Genomic DNA, 15,045 nt, shown 5'->3' on the forward strand with positions numbered 1-15,045 from the left:
GAAACAATATTGTAATAAATTCAATAAAGACTTTAAAAATGATCCACATAAAAAAAATAAAAAAAGACCAGCTCCAAAGATCTTTGTTACTGCTGGTCACAGAGCTGTATAATATTGCTTGGTTCCTCAAAAATAAATGATCTGATGGGGTTATACAGAGACAGACACCTAAGTATTTCACTTTTAGGTGGAGCTTTTTTTGTAAATGGCATATATATTAAAAATTTTTGGTTTTTAATGATTAATTGCTAGGATATAAAAATGATTAATTTCTGACCTTTCTAAACTCACTTAGTTGAAAGACAGTTTATTTTGGGTGTTGCTTGGGGTTTTTTTTGGTAGATTCTGTGGAATTTTCTAGATAGGTAATTATATTATCTACAAATAGTGACAGTGTTATTTCGTCCTTTCCAATCTGTATACGTCTACTTATTTTTCTTGCTGTTGCACTGGCTAGGACTTTCAGTTTGACGTTGAACAGGAGTGATGGGTGTATGGCTGTGGTTGTCCCTGTCTTATTCCCAATCTGAGAGGGAAAGTGCTCAGTCTTTCATCATTAAGTATGGTGCCAGCTGTAGGGCGTTTTATCAGGTTGAGGAAGCTCTCTTCTATTTCTATGAATGGTTTGCTGAGAGTACCCACTTCCGTTTTCACAAGGCTTTGAGTCAGGACCAGCAGACTCTGGGGGGAAAGGGGAAATACAGCCAGTTCAATGGAAGTTCAGATTCTGGTCTTACTCAATCCATCTGCTATCACTTCTTTTTCAGAGATCTCAAATAGCTGCTCAATGTATCCTGTCCATATTTTATTGTTAAATTCAGTGAGAGACAGGGTAAGCATGTGCTTACTCCATCTTATTCAGATCTAGTACTCCTCTGGAGTCATTCTGATGTGAAATACGGGAAATTAACCAGTTTACTCAGTTTTATTTAAAAATAAGTATTTTAAGAAGTGTCTAGGATCCAGAGATGAGCTAAATTAAATCTCTGTTTCATGGCTGCTCTTACTCCTCTTATTTACCTGGTAAATTCCTACTTCTTATTGTCTTAAACCAATCTTAAATTTTTATCAAAGTAAGAAATATAAACAGTTTAATAAGCCAGACAGCACTACAAGATGCACAACAACATCAGCAACCCTGACCTCTACCATATTCACCCCCGATTCTCACTCCCCACAGGCAGCAGGCACTTCAACTCTGCTCGCCACATCTCATGCTCTTTACCTTTATATTTTAAATACTCTTCTTACATTATCTATTTACTTCCTACTATGAAAGGTGAGGATTATTTCACCTATCTTACACACATCTCATGTTCCCTCCCCTTATCCTCCTAACAAAGCTTGGTTAAATCAAATTGTTTATGCTCTTATTGTACACTTCATTATTACTATATATGTACAGAAATCTATTACTATGTGCAGGATGTAAGTTATTACATATATTTCTAATTATAATAACATACACATATATGTTATAACACACACACACAGTTCAATCAGTTCAGTCGCTCAGTCGTGTCTGACTCTTTGCAACCCCATGGACTGCAGCATGCCAGGGCCTCCCTGTCCATCACCAACTCCTGTAGCTCACTCAAACTTATGTCCATGGAGTTGGTGATGCCATCCAACCATCTCATCCTCTGTCATCCCCTTCTTCTTTTGCCTTCAATCTTTCCCAGCATTAGGGTCTTTTCCAATGAGTTAGCTCTTCACATCAGGTGGCCAAAGTACTGGAGTTTCAGCTTCAGCATCAATCCTTCCAATGAATATTCAGGTCTGATCTCCTTTAGGATGGACTGGTTGGATCTCCTTGCAGTCCAAGGGACTCTCAAGAGTCTTCTCCAGCACCGCAGTTCAAAAGCATCAATTCTTCAGTACTCAGCTTTCTTTATACTCCAACTCTCACATCCAGACATGACTACTGGAGAAACCATAGCTTTGACTAGATGGACGTTTGTTGGCAAAGTAATGTCTCTGCTTTTTAATATACTGTCTGGGTTGGTCATAGCCTTTCTTCCAAGGAGCGTCTTTTAATTTCATGGCTGCAGTCACCATCTGCAGTGATTTTGGAGCCCCCCCAAATAAAGTCTCTCACTGTTTCCCCATCGACTTGCTGTGAAGTGATGGGACCAGATGCCATGATCTTCATTTTCTGAATGCTGAGTTTTAACCCAACTTTTTCACTCTCCTCTTTCACTTTCACCAAGAAGCTCTTTAGTCCTTCCTCACTTTCTGCCATAAGGGTGGGGTCATCTGTGTATCTGAGGTTATTAATATGTCCCCCTGCAATCTTGATTCCAGCTTGTGCTTCAGCCAGTCTGGCATTTCTCATGATGCATGTAAGTTAAATAAGCTGGGTGACAAAATACAGCCTTGACGTATTCCTTTTCCAATTTGGAACCAGTCTGTTGTTCCATGTCCAGTTCTAACTGTTGCTTCTTGACCTGCATATAGAGTTCTCGGGAGGAAGGTCAGGTGGTCTGGTATTCCCATCTCTTTCAGAATTTTCCACAGTTTGTTGTGATCCACACAGTCAAAGGCTTTGGTGTAGTCAATAAAGAAAAACATGGAACTCTCTTGCTTTTTTGATGATCCAGTGGATGTTGGCAATTTAATCTCTGGTTCCTCTGCCTTTTCTAAATCCAGCTTGAACATCTGAAAGTTCACAGTTCATGTACTGTGGAAGCCTGGCTTGGAGAATTTTGAGCATTACTTTGCCAGTGTGAGATGAGTGCAATTATGTAGTAGTTTGAACATTCTTTGGCACTGTCTTTCTTTGGCACTTTAACAGCTCATGTTTTAGGATTTGAAATAACTCAACTGCAATTCCATCACCTCCACTACCTTTGTTCATAGTGATGCTTCCTAAGGCCCACTTGACTTCACATTCCAGGATGTCTGGCTCTAGGTGAGTGATCACACCATCGTGATTATCTGGGTCGTGAAGATCTTTTTTGTGTAATTGTTCTGTGTATTCTTGCCATCTCTTCTTAATATCTTCTGGTTCTGTTAGGTCCATACTATTTCTGTCCTTTATTGAGCTCATCTTTGCATGAAATGTTCTCTTGGGATCTCTAATTTTCTTGAGATCTCTAGTCTTTCCCATTCTACTGTTTTCCTCTATTTCTTTGCACTGATCGCTGAGGAAGGCTTTCTTATCTCTCCTTGCTATTCTTTGGAACTCTGCATTCAAATGCCTGTATCTTTCCTTTTCTCCTTTGCCTTTCACTTCTCTTCTTTTCTCAGCTATTTGTAATGCCTCATCAGACAACCATTTTGCCTTTCTTCTTCTTGGGGATGGTCTTGATCACTATAATACACATACACACACACACATACATATAAATTTCCCAGGTGGCTCAAGTGGTAAAGAATCTGCCTATACATGTAGACGCAAGAGACAGCAGTTCGATCCCTGAGTTGGGAAGATCCCCTGGAGGAGGAAATGGCAACCCACTCCAGTATTCTTGCCTAGAAAATCCCCAGCTTGGTGGGCTACAGTCCTTGGGGTCACCAAGAGTTGGGTACAACTTAGTGACTGAGCACACACACACACAATAATGTATATATACTATTACATACTATTTATTCTATAGAGTTTTCATCTTCCCCACTAACATGTACTCTTTACTAATTCTTATCTTTATTTCTTTCTAACTGTTCCCCAAATTCTCCAGCTGAGCTGTTAAATTCTCTCAACATTACCAGTTCCCTTCTCCCCCCTCACAACATCTGTTCTTTCTGGAACCCTGTTTTCCCACTTTGCGTTGCAGTGGTGTCTTCAGGCATAGCTGCCATTCCAGAACATCCTTCCATGATCGTGCTGGGAACTACCTTTGCCTCTTCCTTGGCTAAGACCGCTCCACCCTTTCCTCCTCTCTTAATTTATCCCCTCCTTTTGCTGAGAGTGCATCACGCAGGATGAAGAAGGAAAGTTTTTTGAGACTTGTATGTTAGTCCACCCTGTGTTCGATTGTAACTTGGCTGGGTATAAAATTCTAGGTTGGAAATAATCTTCCCTTTAGTTTCCAATGCTGCTGTGGAGAAGCCTAATGCCATCAGGATTTATAGTAAATTTTATATAACCTGTTTCCCACCTTCCTCAGCTTAGAAGTTTTCAGCTTTGTCTCTCTACCCACATGGTTCTAAAGTTTCAAGAGAATATGCTTTGGGGTGTATACATGAATGTGTGTGTTTTCCATTAATTAAATTGAATATCTGTCCTTTAGTGAAATTTTCTTAAATTATTTTTTGGGTAATTTCCTGCTCTTTCATTTTCTGTTTCTGTAATTTGTATTAGTCTGATAAGATCTATCATCTCTCTTCTATTTTCAATTTCTTCATCATTTGCGAGAGTTCTCTAATGTCCAATCCTTTTATTGAATTTATTTTTGCTACCACTTTTAATTTCCAAGAACTCTTTCTTATTCTTTGAAGGTTGAAGGTTACTATCTTAAAATAGCATCAAGTTTTTATTTTATAATATTTCGTCTTATCTGAGAATATCAATTTTCACTTTGTGAAATGTTTTTCTGCTTTCTGTATAAGCTTTATTTCTCTGTTCATTTGTTTTTACTTCCATCTTTTATACAAGAGGTTATTCATTAATAGTTAAGGATAAGGTATTAGAAAGTGAATTGATTTTTTTTTTGCATAAAATCTGGGCTTGCCAACAAGTGGGTCTTCTTGTAAAATTAGCAAGGAGAAATTTCCAAAGGTCAGCATCAGAAAAACTTTTCTCTAGAGTCATAGATGTAGAAAGAAAACAAACTTATGGTTACAAGGGGAAAGGGAATTGGGTAAATTAGAGGAGATTGGGACTGATATATACACACTACTATATATAAAACATATAACTAATAGGGACCCACTATATAGCACAGAGAACTCTACTCAATACTTGCAATGGCCTATATGGGAAAAGAATGTAAAAAAGAGTGAGTATATGTATATGTATAACTGATTCACTTTGCTGCAGACCTGAAACTAACACAGCATTGTAAATCAACTATATTCCAATAAAACTTAAAAAAAATCCTGTCCTCGCTAGGATACAAATAGCTTTCCTATGGATACAAATAGCTTTCCTATGGATAAACAATCTACTAATTCTAATGTGATTTTCTATGTTAGTACATTTTTACTCATCTCCTTATAAACTTTATCTTAAAAATGATTGCTTCATCCTATAGACTGTATTTCTTTGTGTATATGGACTCAAAGTGATAAGAAAAACAATAAAACTATTTTCCATTAAAAAAAAATTAAAGAAAAAAAAAAGAAAAGAAAGGCTTTTCTCTTGTGCATGTCAGTTTTCAGAAAACATTTTCCCAATCTCCTGCTTAAGGAGTATAAATACGAATGGCAGCTTCACGAGATGTAAATAAGGAAAGCAGACTCTCACTTCCTCTTTTTGCTGGCTATATGGTCTCACTCCTGTCTTTTTTTGACCGTACTGGGTTGTCGCTGTGGCAAGCCAGCATCTCTTGTTGCAGTGAGCAGACTCTCTAGTTGTGACACACAGGTTTAGTTGCCCCATGGAATGTGGGCTATTAGTTCCCCATCACAAGCCCTGAATTGGAAGGTGGATTCTTAACCACTGGACCACCAGGGAAGTCCCCCACTCCTGTCTTATACTATGCAAATCTCCACTGCAGCTCCTATCTTGTCCAAGGGAGAGGAGAGCTGGCTGCCCAGGTGCATAAGATGGAGGAGAAAATCTGTATTTCTAAGTGGCCTCTACATGGGCTTTCAACTAACCTTCCAATTTTCAGTGCTGTCCTGTACTCTGGTCTTCTTTGGAACACAGTGTCTTCAAGTCCTGATGTTTTATGGGGCTTCCACAGAGTAAAGCTTGCATCTCTCCCTCTGGAGCAAGGAGTTGTTCACTCAGTTGTTAACAAGTTGTTAACTCAGTCACCACCCCCTCATGTATGTTTTAATCCTCTAACGTGCTGATGCATCTCCAATCCCCTTTGTCCTTGTGGTTTCGTACCTTTTCCACCCTTTGTTGGCAAGAGGCAAAACTAATCACCCGTGTTTGATTTTTCAGGAGTCCCTTTCCCTTTCCTTAAAAGCCAGATGCAGGTGTTACTTCATCTCAGAGCCCCTTCCAAGGGTAGAGTGAAGTCCTCTCTGCTCTCCTCTGGTCCCTTACTCATGCTTCCATCCCTTTCTGCACACCCTGCACCATAGCTTATTTGGTTACAGCTCTACTTGACTGTAAGTTCCCTGCGTCTGCACCTGTCTCTTATTAATTTCTTTATCCTAGCAAGTCTAGGAGATCAACAATGTTAATTAAACAAATAAATGAAAGAATGAGTGGAACTATTCAAAAGGAGAGGCTAGATGTGGTACTTGTGGCCTGACCTTGTAAGGAAACAAAATACAAAGAGAGACATTTTTAGAATGTTATAAGGAGATAGAAAAAACACTGTACATAGACAAACTAGGAACGACAGCTCCAAATCTGGCTTGCTCTTTACTGTTCTCGGCCTCAAGCTAAAGACGATGTACATTTCACTGTGTGCTCTTGGTCCCGTCCTAATTTGTCTTTTGAATAAGGCTAAACACTAGTTGTCCTACCACTGATTTCCTGCTTTTCTTGCAGCTGACAAGTTTAGGCAGGCCATTTGTTTTCTATTCCCTTTTTGGGCCTGACAAAACTTTTCCTAAACAGGATTATTAACAAACCCCACTTTTAACACTAAGATCGATGATGAATTAGGTAACTCATTGGGTCATGATGTAATATTAGGTGTCTGGGTAACATGGCTTCCTTTAAATTTGGCTTTGTTTCCACAGATGCATTAAAGAATTCTGTAGACCAGTAATACTGATATTCTAAGTTTCTAGTTTTTATTTGTTTCCTGAGTACTTTGTGTCAAGTATAAATTGCATTTCATTCTTACAACAACTTTGCAAGGTACAATGGTACTATCTTTATATTATGGCTGGAAGGTGGGGGTTAGAAAGGATAAGCAATTTGCCGAAGATCACTTAAAAAGTGGTACATGGATTTGAACCTGGGTTTGACCATTTAAAATTTTAGGCTCTTAAATAATAGGCTATACCACTTATGAAAATTTTCTATATAAATATAAGAGCAAGGTTTTATTTCTACAGTCATTGTGGATGTGTTGATTACACATAACTAAATGTATAAAATGAGCTCAGAACCACAAAAATTCTAGAGTCATTGATCATCAACACATTCATTGCATTTGATATCTCAACTTTTAACTGATATATTACAGAACTGATTTCCTTTCCTTGTATTTTAAATAAACATTACTAAGATTACTTCTTTGCTGCTGTTGTGCAGTCACTGAGTCATGTCTGACTCTTTTTTGACCCCCTGGACTGTAGCCCACCAGGCTCCTCTGTCCATGGAATTTCCCAGGCAAGAATACTGGAATGGCTTGTGATTTCCTTCTGCAGAGGATATTCCTGACCCAGGGACTGAACCTGAGTCTCCTGGATTAGCAGATGGATTCTTTACCATCAAGTCACCTGGGAAGACCAAGATTACTTCTTCTCTTGCTGATTATATTCTCAGACAGTATGCACTGGAGATACAGCTCCATATAAAATAAGGATCTTAAATTAAAGTAGTTATGAGAGAAAGGAGTTGAAATATTTCTGTGATTTGAAAAGCAATTTCCTTAGGTTAAGCCTTTTCTAAAATATAAAAACTAAATAATGTTTCTACTTTTAATATTACTTTAAAACTCTAATACCGATGATTTTCATAATTTATAGAGTTATCTTTTTGTTGGATATGCACAAAACTTTAGTGAAAATTCATGGACTCTCTAAACTCATAAGCTTGTTGATTTGCTTGTCTTGGGAAGGTGGTTGCCAATTTAATTGTAGCTCCATTTAGCAGTTACTGACAACTTTGTGATCCGATGGAAGCACTACTCCTGGAGGAATATAAAAATCAACTGGCAAGTTCCTTCTGAAATTTTATAAGAAAGGAGCCCCTTACGTATGAATCCATGAGTGTCATCCCATTTGAGAATAGACTTCTTTCCAACTCTTTCCTCAAACTGAATTCCCGGTTCAAGAAGACCATTGCCAGTTTGTAACTGGGACAAGTGCGGGCTTCAACATTTCCCAGGGGTGACATGACTCCATCTTATCTGTTTTCTCAGTAACACCTCTTCCCCTTTTCTTTTGCCTTTCTCTCTTCTTAGCTGCCTTTCCATTGTCTTATTTCTGAAGGACCTCGTGGTTAGGAAGCTGTCATAATTCTCCTTGGGGAGTTAGTTAAAGGCTTGATCAAGTCAGGGGCATACTGGGGCCAAACTACTTGTTTGCAAGAGATGCTTGCTAAATATTCATAGATTTTGTGAGCAGATGGTTAAACTTTTGTAGCTTTAAATCAGTCACGGAGGAGTATTTACTCCCTGAAAACTGACAAAACGATAAACTGCCCTCCCCACACCCTATCGCCCAGAGAGCTGGCCTATCAGCCCTCTCCCGGGTATTACTCTCCACAGAGGGCTTTGCATTTTCTAAGTTGAGTGGAAATACTGTTCAAAGTCTAGATTTAAAATGAATTTCTATGGCTGGGATTTCTCTAACAACAATAAACAAAGGAAAAATCATTAGAGGCATTGCCCAGCTGTTACCACACAGTCAAAGAGTAGCCCAACTTGATGAAAACAAATTCTACTGACCCATGACTAGGAGATACGGTGAGGAATTATTAAAAAAAATTTTTTTTAAGAAGTATTGCTTTTCTGGGCCAAGGAAGATTCCCAAAGATGACATGTATGTATAACAGTCCTATAAAATGTGTATCATTCTATAACAGTGAGCCACTGAATCAGACTATTTTCAGAATTAGTGACCAAAGTCAAGGGTAGACTATGCTGCTTAAAAAGAACAAAGGATTGCAAACCCCCACAGAAGAGCTGGAGGTAATACAGCTTGCAGAGTGAAAAACTAAACTTGCTAACAGAGTACCAGTTAAATAATCTTGTGGTTTCCAAAACCGAAAGTGGGCAGTAACATTCTTACCGAAATCTTAAAAAATCATAACTGCTGGACTTGTAGTTAAAGCAAAACCCAGGCCTAGTTACAGCAAATGACATTTACTCATACTCTAAGCATATCTTCTTTAAAAGGTTAGAGGTGCTTAACATAAACTAGTTATCTTTCCTACATATTTTTGTCTGTGCCACTATTTTCAAATATTCACTGTATCTATTGTATGCCACACACTCTCTTAACCATAAAGATCAATATGTTCCATCTCAAACTGTTTCAAAGAGTCTATCAATTTTTAAAGTATATACTTAAGGAAGTATTATTGAAAGGCTCCAGAGATATTCTACTAGTAAAAATGAAGGATTCGTTTCTGATTATTGTACTTGCTTGTGTTTGCATGCTCAGTGTGTGATCCTCTGTCCATGGGATTTCCCAGGCAAGAACACTCGAGTGGGTTGCTATTTCCTTCTCCAGAGGATCTTCCTGACCCAGGGATCGAACCTGTGTCACCTGGCAGGTGGATTCTTTACCACTGTGCCACTTGGGATAGTTTATTGTAACTAGACAATAATATCTGAAAGTTGTGATCTTTTAGCCTTTCTGCTCCCACAAGAATAGTCACCAGGAGCTTTTTTTTAGAGAAGATGATTTGCTTTCTGAGGAAAACCGTGGTGTAGTTTTAATAGCCTTCTTGGGAGGATCCGAATGTAACTAAATAAAATTTGGAGACTATGCTTTATAGAGAATACTTTACAACCTAGTCAGAAAAATTCTGCATATAACTAACCTGTGCTTCTGAAAACATGGTCTAAAAGTGGTAAATATGGATCCTTAGTAACGGGCTCTTGAGCTCCAGCTATAGTGACACTTAGAGTTTGTTGTGTCCGTTGTTTACTACAATACAGACACACCGTACTATAAAGCAGGTAAAATTAATGAACACACGGCACATTCAGCTCAAAAAACACTTCCTTTCAAGCTATACTCACAAGAAAACTATCAATGAATGCATTAAACAAAAACTGAAACTCAAAGCAACAATGACTTTAAAGCTAATACCTCAAGAAGGCTGAAATGTATCAAAGTCATAAAGGATAGCAATCAAGTATGCAGTGGACAGAGTTGATCTAAAAGAGAAACAGTTCTTTTGATACCAGGAAAAGGAGTCAGGGAAAGATGGGGTCAATAAGTGGTGAATGGCCTGGCAGGTTGTCTGCCTGACCTTCACTGTTGACCTAAAGCAGCATCTCATGACCAATAAGAACCGCCTAAAACAGGTATGCACAAACCTCCCCTACCAGCAGATCTGCGGCTTCTTCAAACCCTTGGAGTGTAAACCAGGCCTTTAAATTTCTGTGATGGAAAGTCAGTCCATTTGGCCACTAGATGGAGATCAGGTTACTCTGATGTTGACAGGGAAGCTGCTGGCAGTCAGTAAATGAGAAGCATGTTACTGAGAACCTAATTCTCTTTTCTCAGTACTTCTAGGGAAGGTATTTTCCAAGCACGCAGATCAGGAGCAGATCTATGTCCAATAAAGGGTCCATACTAAGCAACAGGCGGTGCCAGTGGTAAAGAACCCGCCTGCCAATGCAGAAGATGTAAGAGATGCAGGTTTGATCCCCTGGGTCAGGAAGATCCCTTGGAGGAGGGCAGGGCAACCCGCTCCAGTGTTCTTGCCTGCAGAGTCCCATGGACAGATGATCCTCGCAGGCTACAGTCCAAGGGGTCGCAAAGAGAGATAACTGAGGCAACTTAGCATGCAGCACAATGAGCAAGAGGCTGAAGGATCTATTAAGAAGGTAGTTGTAAAAAGACATATTTTTGCTTAAGTATATATTTTCAGTATCAACAAAATGTATCATGGAACATCGGAGATGGAAGGAGAACACTGGATAACATCTACTCTCATTTTCCAAATGGAACTATCATTCCATTCTGAATTATGTAACTTTATTACTGAATAAATCCTATTTCTATGATAGCTGAACTTTAAACTGGACACATAATGTTACACATTTCCCAGAAAATGTATGGTCTGTAGAAGGATCAGATACTGCCCTACCTACTATAGCAGAGTATTTTGCTTATTTCTGAGATATTATATGCTATACTTCTGTGCATTTCTAACTTAGGAACTATATGTGAAATTGTTCAGTTGTGTCCGACTCTTTGTAATGCCATGGACTGTAGCCTACCAGGCTCCTCCTTCTGTGTAATTTTCCAGGCAAGAGTACTAGAGTGGGTTGCCATTTCCTTCTCCAAGGGATCTTCCCGACCCAGGGATCGAACCCGGGTATCTCTTACATTGCAGGCAGATGCTTTATCGTTTGAGCCACCAGGGAAGCCCAGGAACTACATATATTCATTCAATAAATAGTTACATAAAGACCAATTAAAATTGAGAGAGTTAAAAAGAATTCCATTTGTTATCAAAAAGTTTCAATTTCATGTATATGGGTATGAGGAGAGACAAGCATATAACCTATCATGTACCAGTCACCATGCTAAAAAGCTCGGAATACAAAGGTGCACAACAGCCACAGGGAGTCACTGGGAAGAGAAGAGCTACAAGGTTAAAACACAAACAGGGGTTAACTTTTGTAGTGGTGGAGACTAGTTATCAAAACCATGAGTGATACTCCTTCTAAAAGTTCTGTTGTGAAGGAAACCTAATTTAGGCCACAAACCTTGGCCATGGGGAAAACATGACCTCCAATCTCTGTAACACACGACAAATTGAAATAAAGCCTAAGACATTCAAACACAATAGGGCTTCCCTAGTGGCTCAGCAGGGAAAGAATCTGCCTACAATGCGGGAGACCTGGGTTCAGTCCCTGGGTTGGGAAGACCCTCTGGATAAGGGAAAGGCTGCTGATGCTGCTAAGTCGCTTCAGTCATGTCCAACTCTGTGCGACCCCACAGATGGCAGCCCACCAGGCTCCGCCCTCCCTAGGGTTCTCCAGGCAAGAACACTGGAGTGGGTAGGGAAAGGCTACCCACTCCAATATTCTGGCCTGGAGCATTCCATGGACTGTATAGTCCATGGGGTCACAAAGAGTCAGACCCGACTAAGTGACTTTCACTTTCACTTTTCATCAATTGCTGTAATAAAAAAAGGACCTTAATTCAGACAAAGAAGAAACTAATCTTTAGCATAACAATAGAAGCAGAACCATAGTTAATTAATTTTCTAATAACTGTTATGGATAGCAACCAATATTCAGTCTGTTACTGTGACAGATCCATTGCACTTAATGACATGTTTATTTTAGAGTAATACATTTGTTTCAGCTTAATTGAATTAATATAGTCATAGCCTTTCAAAAGAATTTGAGGTTGCTGGCCTATATTTGTTTATGATTTTCAAAATGCTCCTATAAGCTAAAAAGATGTATTACTCATTCATGCATACACAATATATGTATATTTCTTCTCTAAGGGAAATCATAAAAATAACCACATAAAATAGCAATTAATAATTAGATATCATTGGCAGTTTGTCGAAGTCTCTTATTTTGTTATTGTCTATATCACCAACTGGTTCTTTACAGAGCAACACAGTTGGCAGGAACCTACCTTTCTTTCTGCTGGATAAGAATGAAATATAAACAAAGAAGTTTTCCTCTGAAGGTTAAAATAAATAAATTATAGATAAAACAAATCCTTTCATAATATGGTTTAGTGTTTATGGGTACACAGCCTTCCACACTGTTCACATTAGTTACAGACAGCAATCAGATTAGGTGATGACTGAGTTACTTCTGGAGCGGTGTCTCCCTCTTTGGTGCTGCTGCTGCTGCTGCTAAGTCGCTTCAGTCGTGTCCGACTCTGTGCAACCCCATAGACGGCAGCTCACCAGACTCCCCCATCCCTGGGATTCTCCAGGCAAGAACACTGGAGTGGGTTGCCATTTCCTTCTCCAATGCATGACAGTGAAAAGTGAAAGTGAAGTTGCTCAGTTGTGTCCGACTCCTAGCAACCCTATGGACTGTAGCCCACCAGGCTCCCCTGTCCATGGGATTTTCCAGGCAGGGGTACTGGAGTGGGGTGCCACTGCCTTCTCCCCCTCTTTGGTGACCTGTTCCCATATTTCCTTCTGGTGCAGATTTGAGTCTACTTATCACGACTGCTAAACTTCCATTCTCTGGAAATAAGGGAGCTGGTAAAAGCACACCTCTATGGATGCATAATTCTGCTTATCTTCTCTAGTCTAAAGGTTTTGGCCTTATCATAATGAGCTGCGTTTAGATGCTCAGGATTTCTGTTTCCTTGGTAGCATGGGGAGATGCTGACGACAATGGCAGAAGTGAGAACGGATACAAAGGTGGAGCTGGAAACTGATTAATGCTTCAGGTTAAGAAATAAAAGCTGATGATTACATTTGCATGTTATGAGGTGAGGAACCTATATATTTAAGCACTGACAGACAAAAAAGGCACATTTTTACTTTTTCACTATGTCAAAGGATAGATTTGTCTTTTCCTGAGTCCCCACATTATTTTAGCTGTTTTAGCAAACTACCTTTGAGTCTCTGGGCCAGAAGCTTCTATGACTGTGGCATCTGCAAATAATTGATAACTTAATGTGCGCCCGTAAGAGGTAAGGCCAATTCAAGCAGTACCTGCATGTGTCTATCACCTTCTCCAATCATGTTTCTCCATTCCATGAGTGACCGCTGCAGGTGCTCAAGGCCAGTTTCCCAAAGCCGGACACGGCCTCCCATATCAACAGTGACAACGCCACCTCTGCCCCACTTGGCTAGCAGCGCGTCTGTGTCCGAGATAGTAGACAGCCATGTGGTATACGGTGAGAGAGAGTCTGACCTGAAAAAGAATCACGGTGTTCAACTGATTGAAGCCCAGGGAATGACGCCAGTTCAGCTCGACTTACGTTCAACTTGCTGTAAAGAATTCTCATAGTTACGCAACAAGAACCTGCTGTACACAGCGCAACGAATCACACTCAGTGTCTTATAATAACCCATAATGGAAAAGGATCTGAAAGAGGATATATATCCGTATAACATATACATACATATATATACATATGAGTGAATTTGCTGTAAAACTAAGGGACCAACAGATTCATCTGGAAGGAAAAAAATATCTAGTTATTTACTGGTTATTTACATATTCTTTTAAAAATTTTTTATTTTCTTCTCGCTTTGCGTGGGCCTTCTCTGTTTGCAGCAAGCGGGGGCTACTCTCTAGTTGAGGTACATGGGCTTCTCATTGCAGTGGCTTCTCTGCTTGTGGAGTGCAGGCTCTTGAGTGCGTGAGCTTAGCTGCCCCTTGGCATGTGGGATCTTCCCGGACTGGGGATAGAACCTGTGTCCCCTGCACTGGCAGGCGGATTCTCAACCAGCGGGCTATCAGGAAAGCCCAGTTTAGGGATCTTGCATCTGTAGATCCTGGATGACATTTGCATTCACTGTCAGGAAGAAAGGAACTCTAAACCAACTCACACCTCAGACTCCTGCAGAGCTGACTCACTTCCCAGGGGTCTAAGGTCTATGCTGAAACTCAAGTCTTGTTTATGTGTTTTAACTGCATTTTTTTGACATTTTGCCTTTTCTAAGTTAGACGGTTATATGGATTTATAATAAAGAATTTATGTTTTTTATATGTTTCATGCATATACATATTTCTAATATATACAGTCAATTCAAGGAATGCAGCTTTGCCTGTAAGAGTCAACAGCACACTTCCTTTATCTGAGTATGGCTCTCACTATACAAAAGAAACACAGATTAGAAATTCTAATTACCACTGTTGGCTTTCTAACTGGTATTTTCCCTATAAAATAAATGGTCTAAAGAGATGGTCTGATCAGATAATTAAAACAATAAAGTATCAAGGTAGATTTGCAGAAACCACAAAACTACTATATAGTAGGTAAATTTTTATACTGAAGAAATCAAGACTACTTTAATCTTTTTATCAGTCAGCTTCCGTGGATACTAAACACAGAGTGACAACGCCAGCTACTCTGAGATATGGAAATCTTCAGTTCAGTTCAGTTCAGTTGCTCCGTCGTGTCCAA

The 15,045-nt window shown here is 39.5% G+C and overlaps 1 protein-coding gene across 1 annotated transcript in view; it reads right to left on the minus strand.

Annotated features, from left to right (window-relative positions):
• VWA8 (von Willebrand factor A domain containing 8) overlaps positions 1–15,045 on the minus strand; it is a 382,159-nt gene that overhangs the window by 103,413 nt on the left and 263,701 nt on the right. The window contains exon 37 of the mRNA XM_068984307.1: positions 13,625–13,826. Coding sequence (XP_068840408.1) covers positions 13,625–13,826 — 202 coding nt within the window. The remainder of the gene's footprint in view (positions 1–13,624; positions 13,827–15,045) is intronic.

The sequence above is a fragment of the Capricornis sumatraensis genome, chromosome 12, assembly GCF_032405125.1.
Source record: "Capricornis sumatraensis isolate serow.1 chromosome 12, serow.2, whole genome shotgun sequence".
NCBI classification, from domain to species: domain Eukaryota; kingdom Metazoa; phylum Chordata; class Mammalia; order Artiodactyla; family Bovidae; genus Capricornis; species Capricornis sumatraensis.